Genomic DNA, 15,662 nt, shown 5'->3' with positions numbered 1-15,662 from the left:
TGCTTCGAGAACGCCTTCTGCGCCTGAACGTCTGCTCGTTCCCTGGAAGCAGAGAAGACGGTTGATGCTGCCTCGAGAAGCAGTACTTAGGAAAAGAATGGATACCGAGCCACAGGCGTGCTCTTCCTTGTGGCGCTCGCTTTTGGACCAGGAAGAGGTGCTACAGAATTAGAGAGAGAAGAGGAAAACCCGCCGGAGAATTTGGGCTGCGTTCTTCCAGCGGAAAAGACAGCTGCAGAAAATCCCTTGCGAGCAATAGTGCGTGCTACCGGTATCTCATGTACTAACCAAAGACAGGCCAGTAGGTAACCAGGGGAAGCCCTGACATCACACGTGAGACGTCACTTGCCCCTTCCGTTGCCCATGGAAAGGCCGGTCATCATCATCATCAAGGGACAAAACCTGAATACCTTGAGAATGCCTGCTCAAACCATGCTGTTTTCACTTATTTTTGCACAACCCAAGGAGAGAGGAAATCTGGCCATTCCCAACGTGGCGCTTTCCAAACCATCTGGACTTCAGTTCTCCTTATTCCAGTCCCAGCAAACATGATTGACTAATTGCATTAAAGTCATTATTCTTTGAACCACAACAAGTTCAGAAGAGTCCTGCTGACCAAGGGATTATTATCCCTTAAAGGTTTATTCCATGATACTCTCTGCACACCAAGCACACACTTTCTGTGACACAAGTATAACTTCTAGGAAATGGGCAGTCTGAAGAAGAACTTGGTGAAAATCCAGAGCTAGTGCCAGCATTTTAGTGGGTTCTGAGGATCTAAACACAACACATAGTCTTACCTGGTTAGTGTCCTCCCGTGCAGCCGGCAAAGAGGAGCTCAAAGCTCCGTGTCTTAATAGCCACCGTTATTTTAGGCTCCCCTCACCTTTTCTAGCAGGTGACATGGCCTTCTCTGCTGCCGGCTTCCGCTTTTCAAACGTCTTCTTCACATCAGCCACTTTAAGAGACCTTTCCTCCTCTTGTTTCTTTGCTCTCTTTCTTTGCTGCTGTGACAAAACGTGCTCATCTTCCCAGGCTGTTTCTCCAGGAGTTTGGCAATCTTCACTGGAAGCACGAGAGGGGGACCGCAGCATCACAACCATGCTAGGTGTAGACTTGGAGGTCTCCACTAGTGGTGCTTCGGTTTCAGGGCTCTGCAAACTATCCACCGGGCTACTGGAATCAAATCCTGGTTGACTCCAGAGCCCTGCATCTTCCTCACTGTCAGGGGACTTGCTGTGGATTTGCTTGGAAGGTTTCCTAGCCTGGGGAAAAGCCAAAGCAAGACTGAGAGCAGTGGACCTTTTCATCTCAAGGGCCTTGCCCACCTTGTTGCTCTCAGACGCCTCTGGCTTCTCCTCTTCACCACGAAGACCCGCGTGGCAGCCATTGGGAGCTCTGGCCGGCCAAGGAAGACCATCAGCCGTTGGCTCAGTGACTGCTCCTGGGTCGCTGGGGGCTTGCTCTTCCATTTCTTGCCTACTTTGCACTGGTGGGTTCCCCGTCTCTCCATTGTGCCCCCCCTCAGAAAAATCCAGCCAGCTCAGGATCCCGGCCTTGTTTTCATCACCAGGGGAGTTCAGCATGAGCTTGTTGACTTGCCTGCTTTCGGTGCTGCTCTCCGAATCCGACCGCGTTATCGGCTGCCTCAGGGTCCCCTGGAGAGCGCTGGTCATCTCTCTGCTCCCACCTGCAGCCTCTCTCTCCAAGCTTTGCTGGCGGCCAAAGTTATTTATCTGAACCAGGGGCCAGCTGTGATCTGTCATTTCCCTTTTCCTTTCAGATGCTGGAAAGTCAAACGGGTGGAATTCTCCTTGGGTCGTGACGATGCTGAGTTCTGCTTCCTCCAGTCTGTACAAAAGAGCAGTCACCTTCCTGCCTTCTTCCGAGCACAGCTTTGGGAACACCTGCATCGCGCCCTGCCCCATCTGCGCACCGAGGGCCCTCCATTCAGGCTCCGCCAACCACCCAGCTGTTCCTCTCTCACCCGGGCTTCGGTTCAGTTGTATTTCTCTTGCAGACACGTGAACGCACCCCACTCTGCTGGTTGCCTGGTGGCTCTCGCCAGCCTCCTGCTCCACCGTTGAAGCCCAAGCGTCGTGTCGCATCTTGGAAGTCCTTCTGATGTGAGGGGGCTGTTTCCTTTGAGTCATCCTGCTGCTCTCGAGCAAGAACCCCGAGTGGTGCCATTCTGCAGCTTCCATGCTCGGCAGGGGCCGGGACACCTAGGCCAAATCCTGCGCAGATAAAACCCGAACAAAATCTGTGCCCCGGCTGTCAGTCCATCAGCTTTGCATTTGCAAGAAGCCTAAGAGGAAGGCATGCACATTTTTTAAAAACCTAGATAAGAATGATTAGCATGGCCGAAACAACTGCATCCATCTCAATAGTGAGACAAGAGATCACTGTTTTAAAAGGAAAGGCACTACAGATTTTCCCCACCTGAACAGAAGCAGCCGCCTCCAACGTCCCAGCGTTGTAGCTGCAGACCTTTCTTGCTGGAAGGACGAGTCACAGACTCAAAAGCAGCCCGTTGCTTTCTCTTTCCCAAGAAAAAGGGTGGTAAGCAGCTTTTTCTGGTAACTCCCAGTGACCTGCCTTTTTGGGCCCACACAGTGACGATTCACAGCTCTCCTTTTGCATTCATTTATGGTCAAGAGAGTGCTCTCTGCTCATCCCTCTCTGCTTCTGTGACTCGGGAAGGGGAGAAGAGATCAAAAGCTAACTTCCATACCTTGGGCAGAAAGATTTATCCATCCCGACCCGTCTGATACGGGAGGGACGGATCTGGTTCCCAGCTTGCTTAGGAAAAAAAAGTGCTTTAGTGAGCAGGGGGTGGGCGGGGGGTGCCGACCCTATGGTGCAGGAATATGTTATGGCTAGAGGCGTGGTTGTGACACCACAGGCCTCTGGAGGTAAACCGAGCAGCCCTGAGAATCTAAGTCTCTGCATGCAAATCTCGTCAAGGCACTCATCTTTGGGTCAAGCAGCCTCTGCTAATAATAAACTCCTGCAAATCTGCCTCGCCTGAACAGTGTTTTAAATAAAGATCTAAGTATGTGTTTATGTGCAGCCAGGGGCTGGGAGGGGGGAAAGACTGGACACTTTCAGCTAAATGGGGAGCAGCCACCACTGTCCAGCTCCCATCTCACAGCCGGACAGATGGCCGGACTGCCTGCCTTTGCTCTTTGCCTTTTATGGTTTGCGAGGTGTGAGGCTCTTGACGCCCTTCAGAGGCTCTGCTGGGAATCCAAAAGGCAGGCACAGCTGTGCCAAGGTCTCGCCCGAGCCTCCGGGGAGGGAAGGAGGACCTGGCCCCGGGGGGACATGGCACACCTTCTGCCTCGGCCATCCTCAGCTCTGGCCTTTCTGCTTTTATGGTAACAAGCAGGGCCGTGCAATAAGAGGTGGCGGTGTTGCCCCAGCTCGGATTCAGCATCCCGGCACCCCCTCCCCAAAGAATAAAGAGCAGCTTTTAGACCCCGCCTAAGGACGGAGTGGAAGATAGAGCAAAGCAAAAAAAAAAAAGCTCTTTCTCTCCCCACCTCCTTGCTGTCGTGCTGTTTAGCCCGGCTCCTTGTCCTGAAGCCTTCCTCGATAGCAAAAAGGTTGCCTGATGTTGGTCTGCTGGATGAAGAACCTCCCAGTCCCCCTCTGGAGGCCAAACCTTGTCCAAAAGACACCAGATACATACCACGTAAAAGGCAGTGGGATATTCTTAGCAGGAGTGTGTCTTTTCTGGAGCTGCAAGATGTTTATTGGGGCGCCTCCAAATGTATCCCCCCCCCCATCAGCAGGAACCCTACACGAGGAACTTCTCAAGAAGGAGCAAAGATCCTTCCCTTGCTGATCAACCAATAGTGGGATTTCCTTTAACTGCTGATTGTTGTCTGGTTTTACCATAGCAACCTTCATAACAGGATACAAACACATTAAATCCTTGCCTTCAACAAAAAAGCAAAGCTTGCCAAAAGCTGGAACGCAGAGCCACCCCAGTTTTATGATGGGTTCTCAGGACAGCTAATGAGAAAGTGTTTTTCTTCATCAAGAGGAGGGGACAAAAATAAGCCGAAGATGCAGAAGTTCAGCTAGAGTCTGTCCAGGCTGCTTTGGGGAAGAAGTCAAGGACTCTTGGATTTAAAAAGGGTGTCTAATGTTTTGTTCTCATTTTTACAGAAGGAAGGAACAGAGATTTATTATACGGCCTTCTGCTAATGGCTACTGATTCATTTTTAGACCAACGGAGGGAGTTATATGTGCAATTTCTCAAAGGCACAGAAACATGACCCCTTCCACAAAGCATCTCGCATAGTGGGGGAAACTCTCTCTCTGAGCCCTGCAAGGTTATTGCCTGTCTAGACTTCTGGCTTTTGATTCCTCTAGGTCCCAGTCTGACCAGGCTGGCTAGATGGGAAGGCAACAAGGGGAGAATCTCTAAGGCCTATGATACAATTTTTATTATATTATGAAGCCTAGGGTTTTCTGGAGAGCTGCTGCTTGTCCCAACCCATAACTTTTATAGAGAAAAAAAAAATCATGATGACTTTATAGCTAGGGGTTCAACACCTAAGGATCAGTTTTCTGTTAAAACATCTGTCAAGCTCAACATTTCCAGCTTCGGTAGGCTCCGTTTGACCCTAAAATAATATCTCTTTGTCCATCCCTGTATCATAGATGTTTTCCTCTTTTCTTAAATTTCTTTTTAGCTTTTGCTAAATAGAAAGATATCATCGAATCGCCAGCCATGAGAACACGGTGCTTATTAACGCAACCCTTTGCTAAACAGATTTGAGGTAGATTGTCATCGTCCCTACTTAGGATAAAAAATACACAAACCACAAACAGGATCTGACTTTTACACAAGCTGCTATTTTGATCCAAGAAGGCCAGATTGTTGACATCATCCCAAACCTGTTTCTTTACAGAGGATCAGCCAAGACCGAGGCTGAGGACACATCTGTGTATCTGAGACATCTGGCAGAGAAGGAGCTGTTATGGAGAGCCGGCTTTGGAAGGCAGGAGTTAACTCTTATGGCACCTGCCGTGTGGAGCGCTGCAGCCTTCCGGGAGAAGGGTCCACCTCCAGCGATGCAAGGACTTCAGGTCCAAATTCAGCCAGCAGGGCATGCATCATGTACAGGCACGCTGAAGCATGAGTCACGGTGACCTCTGAGCAGGCTGTTCCGTTCCCCACTTCACGGTGCCTCAGTTGCCCACTCTGTTCCCTGAAGGCAACATCGCAGGGCGTGAGCCTGTTTGTCTTAAGGGGGCTCTTTGTGGTGGTGAGAGGTAAAACACAGCCCCCAGTGCAGAGGAGGAAAGGATTCCCAAAGCACTGAACACTGTAATCAGCCACGGGTCTCAGAGCTGTGGGCGTGGGCTCGAACAGTTAGGAGACACGAGAGAGCAGAAGAGGCTGCAGTCAGGCGGTGGGTATCCACCCTGCGCTGCAAAATGGCTGCCAGCCCACTCATCTTTCCTAAGGATGCTTCCCCAGGCATCATTTTTAAAATATTTTTCCCTTCTTCTCCTCCTTCTTCCAATTTTGTACATTTGCCCTAGATGTGGTCCTTCACCTGAGTAGGATGATGGAGTTCTGGAACCAAACCCCAGAGTATTTTGAGGTACTTTCTTGAGGAAGCAAGGGTGACCCCAAAGAATAGTCCAAATTTTGGGTTCAGAGCTCCACGGGAGAATCTACTGAGAAAAATCAAGGATTATCTCAGACAGCAACACAAGGGGAAGCAGGGCAGAGGCTGGGCGGGGGGCCCAAGCTGCAGAATATGCAGAGGATGATGAAGCTGGGTGGGGAGAATTCACGTGGACGGGCCAAAATCCTTCATCCAGGAGACTTCCAAGGGCTGAGCCTAGAGTTTTCCATGCCTCAATCTGCAAAGGTTGAGCAAACTCACCCCATCTCCCAGAGCCCCTCTGAACTTTTCAAAAGCTGGTTTTTGGAAGGTAGGAAGCCCTGCCTGCTCTGTGCAACGCCTCTCCAGAGCAAACCCTCTGCAAAGGGTTTTCATGTCATCGGCTGAGATTGCTTCAGATGCAGGACTGTTCCAGATGCATCAAAGCATCTGCTCTGCCCCCTTGGAGCCGCACTCAGGAAGACGGTGTGAGCTATGCGGGAAGCAAAGACAACGAAGGAGCTGCAGAACCTGGGAAGGCCCAGAGCCACCTCAGTGCTGAAAGGCCACTAAGAAGGGTGCCTTCCTTCAACGACGGTTTCAGAGTCAATTAGAGACTGAGATGGAACGCAAGGCAATCTTTGGCTAGGACTACGTTGCTCCACTAAGATAAACACCGACAGTTTCTTTCCCTCCAGCACGAGAACAATTCCAAGCAACCCAAAACTCTTCCGAATGGAGGAAACAAACACTGACTGGTGGCCTTTAAAGGCAAAACTTGGTGAGATTCTGGAGAAGCTGACGCCCTCCTTCCCGAAATGGAAGAAAGCTGACTCATCCCTAAAGTTGTATCTATTGGATTTAAAAAAAAGAAAAAATCCTGTGATTTTCAGATACGGAGTGAAGAACCCTAGTTGCTTATTCTGGCTACCCACAATTCGAGGTATACACATGATATGTAAAATACACACTCAACAAGTACTACAAAAGCAAGCAAGGAGGTGGCATCTGTGGATGGTCGTGTTGCTGAGGAGGGGCAATGCAAGTTGGGGGCAGTCCCCTTTAAGCGCCGTTTATGTTCATGCCTGCCAATTCAATTAAACACATTCCAATCACAATTATTTCGTTCTTTCTCTGAAATCAGTTCAAAATAGCCCTTGCCTATAATTCGTTTTTAGCATTTGGTTCCTACACGTCGTATCAGTGGCAAGAGACTCCAGCAGCATTTCTCTAAAATTCATCTCTTTCTGCCACCCTGTGAAATCAACCACTATTTTTCTGGTATTCAGTGCCACTCTACAAACGTTTTATTCTACGAGCAAACCCAACCAAGAATCTTTCACAAATTGGGGAAAAGTTGGTTCTATTTCTGCTCAACATGTCCAGATGCCAGAAGCGAGTTACTTGGACAGGTCGCTCTCTTGCTGCACCCCCCCTGCAAAGCACGTTCTCAAATGACGAGGATGCAGTGAGGAGCATTCATTCACTCCAAAGAGTGCGGAAGCGCAAATCTGAAAAGGGTTTTTAATGGTTTCTTTACAAGAAGGACATTCTATAATACATTTTTACCAACAAAAAGTTTTTTTGTTTTTTTTTTAAAAAGTGCATTATGCCTCCCGTACTGTGAATCTACAGTACAAAATGTATGGAATATACTGTATTGTATATTTGAAGAAAAAAAAAGAACTGAGGAAACAAAGATGAAGTGGGGACAGGCAGTTGTGTGGATCCTTTCAGCCCCGGGAGGTGCTGATGGGATCTGCCAAGAGCTGTCGCTGAAAGCAGCCCACGGGAAAACACCTGCCCACGTGCCACCTGCGCCCTCAGGAAGTAACAGGAAACCGAGCCCCATGCAGACGGGTGTCCGTCTGCGTCTTCGTACTAGTACTGTAATGGATGAACTATTCCCACCTTCATTTCTTTTGGAAAAACATCATCTCACCATTGTTTGTTTCAAGTTCCCTCTTCCTAACTGCTGTGCAAGTTCACGCTGAGGGCTTGTCATATGAAGAACTGGGCATCAACAGGCCAAGAAGTTCCTGGATTAGCCCGCAGCTTTCAAGAACAAAGTTTGATGTTTCAGGGGACCTGGAGCTGCGCTGGCCAGGGATGCCCAGAGTTGCAAACAGAGGGAGGAAAACAGAAACAGCAGCGGAGCATAACACGCGCTGGAGTTGAGGGTCCCCATTTCCGTTTCAGATGGGACCTGGGGCTTGGATCCCAAGGCCGCCAGCTGGGGAAAACAAAAGCGTCCATCTTTGAGAAACCCGACAAATCGTCTCCTGTCATGATTGCTGCATAGATTCATCCGACTTGTGTAATGTGCCAAGAGGATCTGTTTGACGTGATTTTAATAATACCCCAAACCTTTCCTGATAACTTCTCCCGAGGCAAAGTTGAGTCCTCCATAACCTGATGCCCTTCAGAAGTACTGGGCTACAAGTGCTTCTGGTCAGGTTGCTTTTGGATGATGGGAGTTGTAGTCCAGGATATCTCGAGGAGGAGGACAGGGCAAACCCCACAGGATGCGTACAAACATTACTAGGCACAGAGTTGTACTGACGTCACATCACAAACACCAGAAGTGCTAACAAACGGGCAGAACAAGTCTTTCACGTACGTATACAGTATTTGTAAACTATATGCAAGGCACTCTTATTAGTTAAAAAAAAATCACCAACGCGTAGAAAAAAAGACATGCTACCATTTCATGCATCGAACTGGCAAAAGTTCTCCAACTTTAGGGAGGGAGGAACTGATCTCTGAGATGGCATGCTAGACATTCAATATTTCCTTGTGGCTTAAGCACATTTCTCTGTTTGCTTTTGTTTTTTTAAAGGATAACATTGACCTGAGATACAGTACACGGGTGTCCATTAAACAGGAAGGATGAAATACAACAATCTTCCAATGGTGAAAAAAAGCGTGGAATGAAACGTTAGGAGACTCTGTCCCATGCAATAAATTCTTCAATGTTAATTCTCTGGAAAAGGGGAGAAATTGAACCTGAAAGTCCATACATCAGTCAGGTGTCTTAAGGATAACAACATTACTTGTCACGTCATTACAGTTAAATGTGCCTGACATTAAAGGATGCCATTTCTGGGTAATCTTCTTCTTAACAGCACCACAGCTTATATTAACACTGGCACAGTGGACATTCAGGAAAACAGACCTTCTTAAGCTGAGCTACTCTGTTTTGGGTTAAAGGTAATAAATATGCCATATTCTGATTCGTCAATGAAAGTGTTTAATGCCCCAGGAGACATACATTACTGATCCTGCCTCACTCAGTAACATTACAGTGAAATTACAGTTCACAATGTGGTCAGGAGAAACAGTAAACATCTCCTAAATGGAACAGGTACAGCAGAAGGAGGGGAGGATCAAAGGATCCCACTCAACACCCCCAAACAAAACCATTACGTTTGTAAGGATGACGATGACTTAGCCAGCAACCGGTCAGTTCAAATGGGGACACTGACCAGTATATTCAGCCCAGTGATGGCTGGCTGAAATGCTTTCTGCTCAGAAATAATCTGCCATTTCAAACCGAAGCAGGTGTGTTGAGTGAGCCATGAGGCCAGAGCTGTAATCCTATTGACCTTGGACTTCTTTTCCTTGGAAAATCCGTTTCAGAGGAAGATGTTTTAAAAATCCCAGCTACGCACACACAGACGTGTCTATCTATCTATCTATCTATCTACATAGAGCTGAAAAATGGAGGTAGCATTTTGGTGTCTGCTTTGGCTCCTTACACAAGGGCCTCTTTAAGAAGAAAGAACAGCACTTGGCTTGATCTTCAAAGCAAATCTCTGGTGCTCTTTTGAGAAAGGAGTTTTTTGGCCTGTACGGAAAGAGTCCAGCAACTGTGCTGCCCGATCAAAGTCAAGAGGAGGCCATGAGATGCACAGCTGCCTCCTGAGCCAGAAGGCCATTCATGCACCTCTTCCTTGGGATGTTCACCCTTGCCAGATATCCCCTTCTCTTTTGCCACTGTGCTTGAAGGGCCACTGAGAAGTGGAAGGCAGCTTTCTCTTCTTTTTCTAACCAGATAAAATTGCATTCAGTACAGACAAAAATAAAAGTAACCATTAAAAAAAATATACTGCAAAGGTGTCAGCTTTTTCCCATCCAGGGTGCGTCCTTTAATTTCCCCAGGGTCGATTTTGCCAAGGGTTGGACCCCGTCTTCCGTGTTCTTCAGAAAGGAGAAGAAGTTGCAAAGGGCTGAAGATTCGCTCGGCTTGGCCTCCCTCGGATTGGTCAAGAGCGACAGGCCCACGTCGCCTGTTAGGTCCTCGGAGGCCAGGTCAAGGCTCCCCAGCTTGGCGAGAGAGTTGGAGCGCTTCAGGGGAGAGGAGACCGTCAAGCCAGCCAGCCGCAGCCGGGTTTCAATCTCCTGCGTCCGCTGTTTCACCAGCCCAGGCTTCCCACGCACACTGTGGATGCTGTCACTGCTGGAACTCCGCGTCAGGTTAGAACTCCTAGAAGATGACGGGGTGTAAGAGATGGTCTTGAGGAAGTCTTTCGTGAACATAGTCATGTGGTCCACCTTGCACAGGACAGGCGTGGAGGTTTTCTGAGAAGCTCCACCCGCAAGAAGGGTCTTCAGTAGCTTCTCAGAGACATTGACAGCATCTTCAGATGAGGGCGGCAGTTGATTCTCAGGGACAACCATATCCTGGGGCTCCTCTTCCAGGATAGTCACATCGGTTGTGCCCCCAGGACACTCCTTTCCCCGCCCAGCTGTGTCGGGTGGCAGGCCCTTGAGGCGCTCCAGCTCCTTCGTGTGCTTCCGAACCAAGCCAGCTTTCTGGAGCTGAAGAAGCGACTCCTGATGCTGCATCAGATAACTGTTACTGGTTGGCTTCTCTAAATCTTTACTGAAGAGCAAGTATTTCAGGTCCTTTGTCTGCCGAGCATCTTTTCTTGGAAAAGAGTCATGTTTTAGCCCATTGTTAAAGATAGGGGTTCTCTCACAGAGAGAATGTCTTGAGCCAAGCAAGGCACCTCCTGGTGTTTTAGGGACCTCCCTGGCCCTTTCAGAAGTACCACAGGGCCAACCTGAAGCTGGTCTATCGGTACTGATGTCCTGTACCTCGTTTCCCACAAGCATCGAGAGCAAACTGTTGGCTCTTGGTCCCTGGGATTCCTTAAGAGGAGACTTGCAGAACGCCTGCTCCAAAAACGTTGGGAACGAGGGCTGGGTGCAGACTGTGGCATGGTGGCATGGGGGCTCCGGTGGCAGGCCCTCAGAGGAATCCCTGAAGGTTTCAGGAGGGGCCCCACCCAAGGGATACATGCAGTCAGTGCAAGACTTGTAGGAAGGCTTCACTTTGTTGAGGATCCCAAATAGGGCTTCATGCTGAAAAGGAGAAAATAGGGAATGAACGGAAGAGGAACAGCAAACCCAACATTCAGCAGCAGGTACAATTCTCCATTCAAGGAACACTTGTCAATTCATGATATGAGATTTGGGCAATCAAATTTGTTTATGAACAAAAAGGTAGTCCTGAAGGAGAAAAGAAGACCTTAGAAAGGACTTAGATAGTTCTCCTTGGACCATCTCGCATGCTGGGGAGAATTTTTCCTTTAAGGCGGTGCTCCTCAGCTTTTATACATACATGTTATTTTTTAAAAAATATACTTTCTGAGTAATTAAGTGAATATCCACGAGAGTTCATTGGCACCCCCTTGAGAGAGGTGGGTCTACTTCTGAAACACCAGTGCCGAGGTCAAAGTACAAGAAGAGGCTATGGCACATTAAGGATCAGCTTGTCCTCCCGCCCTTGGAAACCTTGACCAGGTAAGAAAATCCACCATTAGCCTCACACGAAAGAGGCACGGGCGGAGTAGAAACAACTGTGCAAAAACTAACAGGAAATGGGAAACCCTAACCCCCTGCAGATGTGACTCGGGCACCCTTTGTGTTCGTCACAAGAACAGCTGCCCCACATGCCCGACAGGAAGCACGGGTCGTCCGGTTTGTTCCAGCCCTCAGAGAGAGGGATAAGGACGCTCCCGAAAGGAAAACGGCCCTTGAGGAGAATACACCATTGCCCAGCAAGGCGGATTGGGCCCTCTGTTCAGGGAGGAACTCAAAGAACAGCCTTGCTGGCCAAAGGGGGAGAAGAGCCCTGGGGCCACGAGAAGGCCACCCAGAGCAGACCTGGCCAAGCTCTGTGGCTCAGTCCTGCCCTTACTTCAAAGTCATCCGGGCAGCTCCTCTTACTGTTGTTGTTATTCAAGTTCTCGCAGTTGTGTCTGCCGTCCTCCTGAAGCGACCGCCGCTTCCATCTTTCAAGGGGCTTCTCCTCGGAGACCAGGAGCCGAGGAACTGTCTCCACCCTCAGCAGACTGGCCTCGGGGTTCTGATGGCCCTGGTCCTCCACACAGCTGGACAGGTCAGCCTGCTCCTTGACCTCCACCTGCAGCTGGCCCAGCAGCCCGGAGGAAGGCAGGTCCCTTGCTGCAGAGTCAGCCTCCTCCAGAATCGCGTCTCCCTCCAGATCCTCCACCTGGAAACACAGCTCCCGGGGGTCCGGCAAGGAGTCGGAGAGGCGCCGCAAGCAGTAGTGAAGGCCCACGGACTCTGGGGGCGCTCGGCGGTCTGCGCAGGCAGGTGGGCAAGGAGGTTCCAGATCCACATCCTCCAGGCTGCCAAGCAGGAAATCGCTGGGCCCGGCGGAGCCATCCGAACTGGCAGGGAGGCTGCTTCCCGGCTGCTGTTTCCAGAGCTTGTTGTGACGCTGTTTGCTAGATGGTGGGAAACGAGAGAGAAGAGGCAGCTGAGCCTGCAGCAGGAATGGGGGCCTGGCAAACGTCTCAGAAGGGACCCCCCTAGTTTCTTGGTCTGCAAAGGCGAGGGAGGTACTTCAGACCTGCAAGATCCTGGTAAACCTTACAATACAGATAGAGCTAGTAGTCCTGGGTGTGCTTCCTGTCTGGACTACCTCGCAAGGCCGACCGGTGATGACCCTGCTGCTGCTGCTGACCACAGAGCTTTAGAGAGCAGCGTCCGCAAAGGAGAGGCGCTTGTCCCAGCTCGGGTGAGAGGAACCCCAGGCAGACGGGAAAGCAGCCGTCAGACAGCACAGGACTGCTGACAGGCTCCTTGCGGGAAAGGCAAAACGCCTCCAGGAGGGCTCAGAGCCAGGCTGAAGATGCCACAAGGGCATCAAGGAGAAGGAGGCTGCCCTGCCCTCGGTTCTCCACCCCGGGTGCACAGAGTTAAGGGTCAGGAACAAAACACTGAAGCGTGCTTGGAAAGAAGAGGCTTAATCTTTCTCTCCCAGTTCATTTCTGAGCTCATAAACCCCTTTTCAGAAGCAGGGGAACTAAGGGGCAGTGTGGAGCCGACCCTTCCCCTGCCCACTCCCGCCCCCCCAACAAGGTCCACCTTACCTGGCATCCAGTATGCCCTGGTATTCCAGCAGCTGCCTCATGAACCCGGCGTTGGGCCGAGCAATGCTGCGTTTCTGCTTGACGTAACTGTAGGCTTTCTCCAAGGACCAGCCAAACTCCTTCATGGCGTAGGCAATGACCGTCGACGCAGAGCGACTCACGCCCATCTTGCAGTGAACCAGGCACTTGGAGCGGTTCCTCCTGGAAGAGAAGAGTGGTTCGAGGGGGTCAGGAGCAGAGACGGAGCCCTCAGGCACAAATGCCCTATTTCAGATCTCACCCCTGCTATACAAAGGCCATCTTGGAAGGCTTTGGTGAAACCCCCAAGATAATTTCATTTAATTTACCGCTACCTTGCAAACAGCCATTCAGCCATACTTGCGGGGACAGCTGAAAGGGGTTAAAGTGTCCATCTTTAGCTGCAGGACACTCCAGTTGCCCAGTCTCTGCGGCAAGCAACCCGCAGAGGCACAGCACTGCCCTCTGCCCTTTGGGTAACGTTTCCTTGGTGTATCTCACCAGATGTCCCAGCTTCCGACAACCGAATTGCAGCCCAGTGAGATTCCTTCCGGGAACTCACTTGGCTTTATTGATAAAATGGTAGGCCTCGTTCCAGTGGGCGAGAAGATCGGTGGTTTCTTCATCATAGACTCGGATGTTGTGGTACGCGAACAACCCTGGGAAGAAGTTGTCGATCTCCCTGGTGACGTTTAAAATGTAATCAACGCTGAAAGGATGGAAACAGATGGAGCAACAGGGGAAGGGAAGAAATGGCGGTCTCCATGAGAAAGGAAGGGCCATTAATAAATCAGTACCACTCAGCCAAACCTTACAATCTTATATTGCAGCTTGCGTCTGAACTCATAAATTTCCATCCACCTTACAAAGCGGACACAAGAAGAAACAGACTCAAAGGAACCCTAAAAACTAAAAATTATGTTAAAATTATTTAGACATAATTTATTTAGACTGGCTATAGTAGCATAATCTTGCAGATCCGATTGTGCTTCCCCTCTTCTCTCTTCTATATTCATGTGAATTGAGGGGGGTCTGACACATTTTCGTAATCCTCCCCCCTCGTTTGGACTCAAGCAATGTTTTCCCTTTTGTGCCTTTGGTAACAGATCTTCCCTGTCAAGGTCATCATCTTTACTCTTTACAATTTCTGGCTGAATATTCTCCATCTATGGAGGGTTCTCGTATAGAGGAGGATCAAACCTTTTCAACCTTGGCAAGTTGAAGATGCATGGACATGCTGGCTGGGGAATTCTGGGAGCTGAAGTCCACACGTCTTAAAGTTGTCAAGGTTGAAAAACGCTGGTCTAACCGAATTGATGTAGTCTTCAAAAAATAACCAGCAACGCTCTGGAATTCAGTGTCCTGGGATGGAATGAAGAACATCAAGAGATCCACTATCTTCTTCCACTGCATCTCCTAAAATTGTCCCTCCTAAGCCAAACATTCAGAGAGGAGAAGAGAAGAGAAGCCCTGACATATCCCTCTTCTTCCCTGACATACTTCTTCCTGGTTCTCCCTTCCCTTGCCTTGGTCCCAGTCAAACTGAGGCACCAAAACTTTGATCAGGATTTTGATCAGGATCAACTGAACAAAGTAAAGGAAGAGCGTCTCCACACAATGCACGCCCTCTGTTCCAGCCATGAAGAGCCCTTTACCAAGCCCCACATCCATTCCCAGGCCTGCTAACTTGTTGCCCAAACCTCCGAAGTGGAAAACAAAAGAGCGTGTTTCTGGGTGCAGACTCTGCAGAGCCTCTCTCCCCCAGGGTTCCAAGACAGAGGACCTGCATCAAGGAACTGGGATTTTTCCCAGGTGTTTTCCGGCAAATTTTCCGTGCCACCTGCAGGCCACTTGACTAGAGAATCCTGACCTAAACGAAGCTCTGGTAAACTCACCCTGAGCCCCGAAGCTCCTCCAGGTTTGAGGCGTTCCACTCAGACCCCTGGAAGAATCACAGCAGAGTCAGGAGACGGTGCTCGGTGGGCTTTCGGAGAGAGAGCTCACATGCGCTGCTGCTTACCAGGTAGAGGTGATCGAAGATGAGGGAGGGTTTGTCCATCTGCCCTAGAATGAGCAGCATCTCGTTGTCGATGAATTCTTTGAATTCTTTCAAACTGCAGTTCATCTGCTTCTCCAGCTCATTCCTGATCTGCCAAGGGAGGGAGAGGACTTGTCTCACAGGGGCTGGCTGCTGGGGCCCAGCTGGAACACGGGCCTTAATGGGGGAAACCCCCAGCCCCAAGTCCTCAGGCTCTTGGGCTTACTTCCTTGGAAGTCACATTCTCCAGATCTTTGCTCATCATGATGCTCCGGAGCTTGGCCTTGATCAGCCGTTCCGCCCTTTCCCGCTCCGTTGGCCTGGAAGGAAGGAAGGAAGGAAGGAAGGAAGGAAGGAAGGAAGGAAGGAAGGAAGGAAGGAAGGAAGGAAGGAAGGAAGGAAGGAAGGAAGGAAGGAAGGAAGGAAGGAAGGAAGGAAGGAAGGAAGGAAGGAAGGAAGGAAGGAAGGAAGGAAGGAAGGAAGGAAGGAAGGAAGGAAGGAAGGAAGGAAGGAAGGAAGGAAGGAAGGAAGGAAGGAAGGAAGGAAGGAAGGAAGGAAGGAAGGAAGGAA

General features: G+C 49.8%; 2 protein-coding genes across 5 annotated transcripts in view; both read right to left on the bottom strand.

Moving 5' to 3' along the window:
* The window catches only part of CORO1C (coronin 1C), a 39,299-nt gene extending 36,733 nt beyond the window's left edge, over positions 1-2,566 (bottom strand). The window contains exons 1-2 of one of the 2 annotated variants that reach the window (XM_007437433.4): positions 2,443-2,566; positions 887-2,308 (exon numbers count right to left, since the gene is read on the bottom strand). In XM_007437433.4, coding sequence (XP_007437495.2) covers positions 887-2,204 — 1,318 coding nt within the window. In that variant the 5' untranslated portion in view covers positions 2,205-2,308; positions 2,443-2,566. Of the gene's footprint in view, positions 1-800; positions 822-886; positions 2,309-2,442 lie in introns of those variants that run through there. The other variant, XM_088135106.1, reaches the window with a different exon arrangement.
* A 4,258-nt stretch (positions 2,567-6,824) lies between these two features.
* SSH1 (slingshot protein phosphatase 1) overlaps positions 6,825-15,662 on the bottom strand; it is a 24,598-nt gene continuing 15,760 nt past the window's right edge. For 2 of the 3 annotated variants that reach the window (XM_088135098.1, XM_088135099.1), the window contains 7 exons: positions 15,319-15,412; positions 15,075-15,203; positions 14,950-14,996; positions 13,617-13,763; positions 13,037-13,237; positions 11,836-12,388; positions 6,825-10,997 (listed from right to left, as the gene is read on the bottom strand). In XM_088135098.1, coding sequence (XP_087991224.1) covers positions 9,750-10,997; positions 11,836-12,388; positions 13,037-13,237; positions 13,617-13,763; positions 14,950-14,996; positions 15,075-15,203; positions 15,319-15,412 — 2,419 coding nt within the window. In that variant the 3' untranslated portion in view covers positions 6,825-9,749. The remainder of the gene's footprint in view (positions 10,998-11,835; positions 12,389-13,036; positions 13,238-13,616; positions 13,764-14,949; positions 14,997-15,074; positions 15,204-15,318; positions 15,413-15,662) is intronic. The other variant, XM_088135100.1, reaches the window with a different exon arrangement.

Source organism: Python bivittatus, unplaced genomic scaffold, assembly GCF_059951505.1.
Source record: "Python bivittatus isolate LINGU-HERP-01145 unplaced genomic scaffold, Pbiv_v1 ctg000100_np1212, whole genome shotgun sequence".
Lineage (NCBI taxonomy): Eukaryota > Metazoa > Chordata > Lepidosauria > Squamata > Pythonidae > Python > Python bivittatus.
The sequence above is the reverse complement of the archived record's forward strand: the minus strand, read 5'-3'. Positions and strand labels throughout refer to the sequence as shown.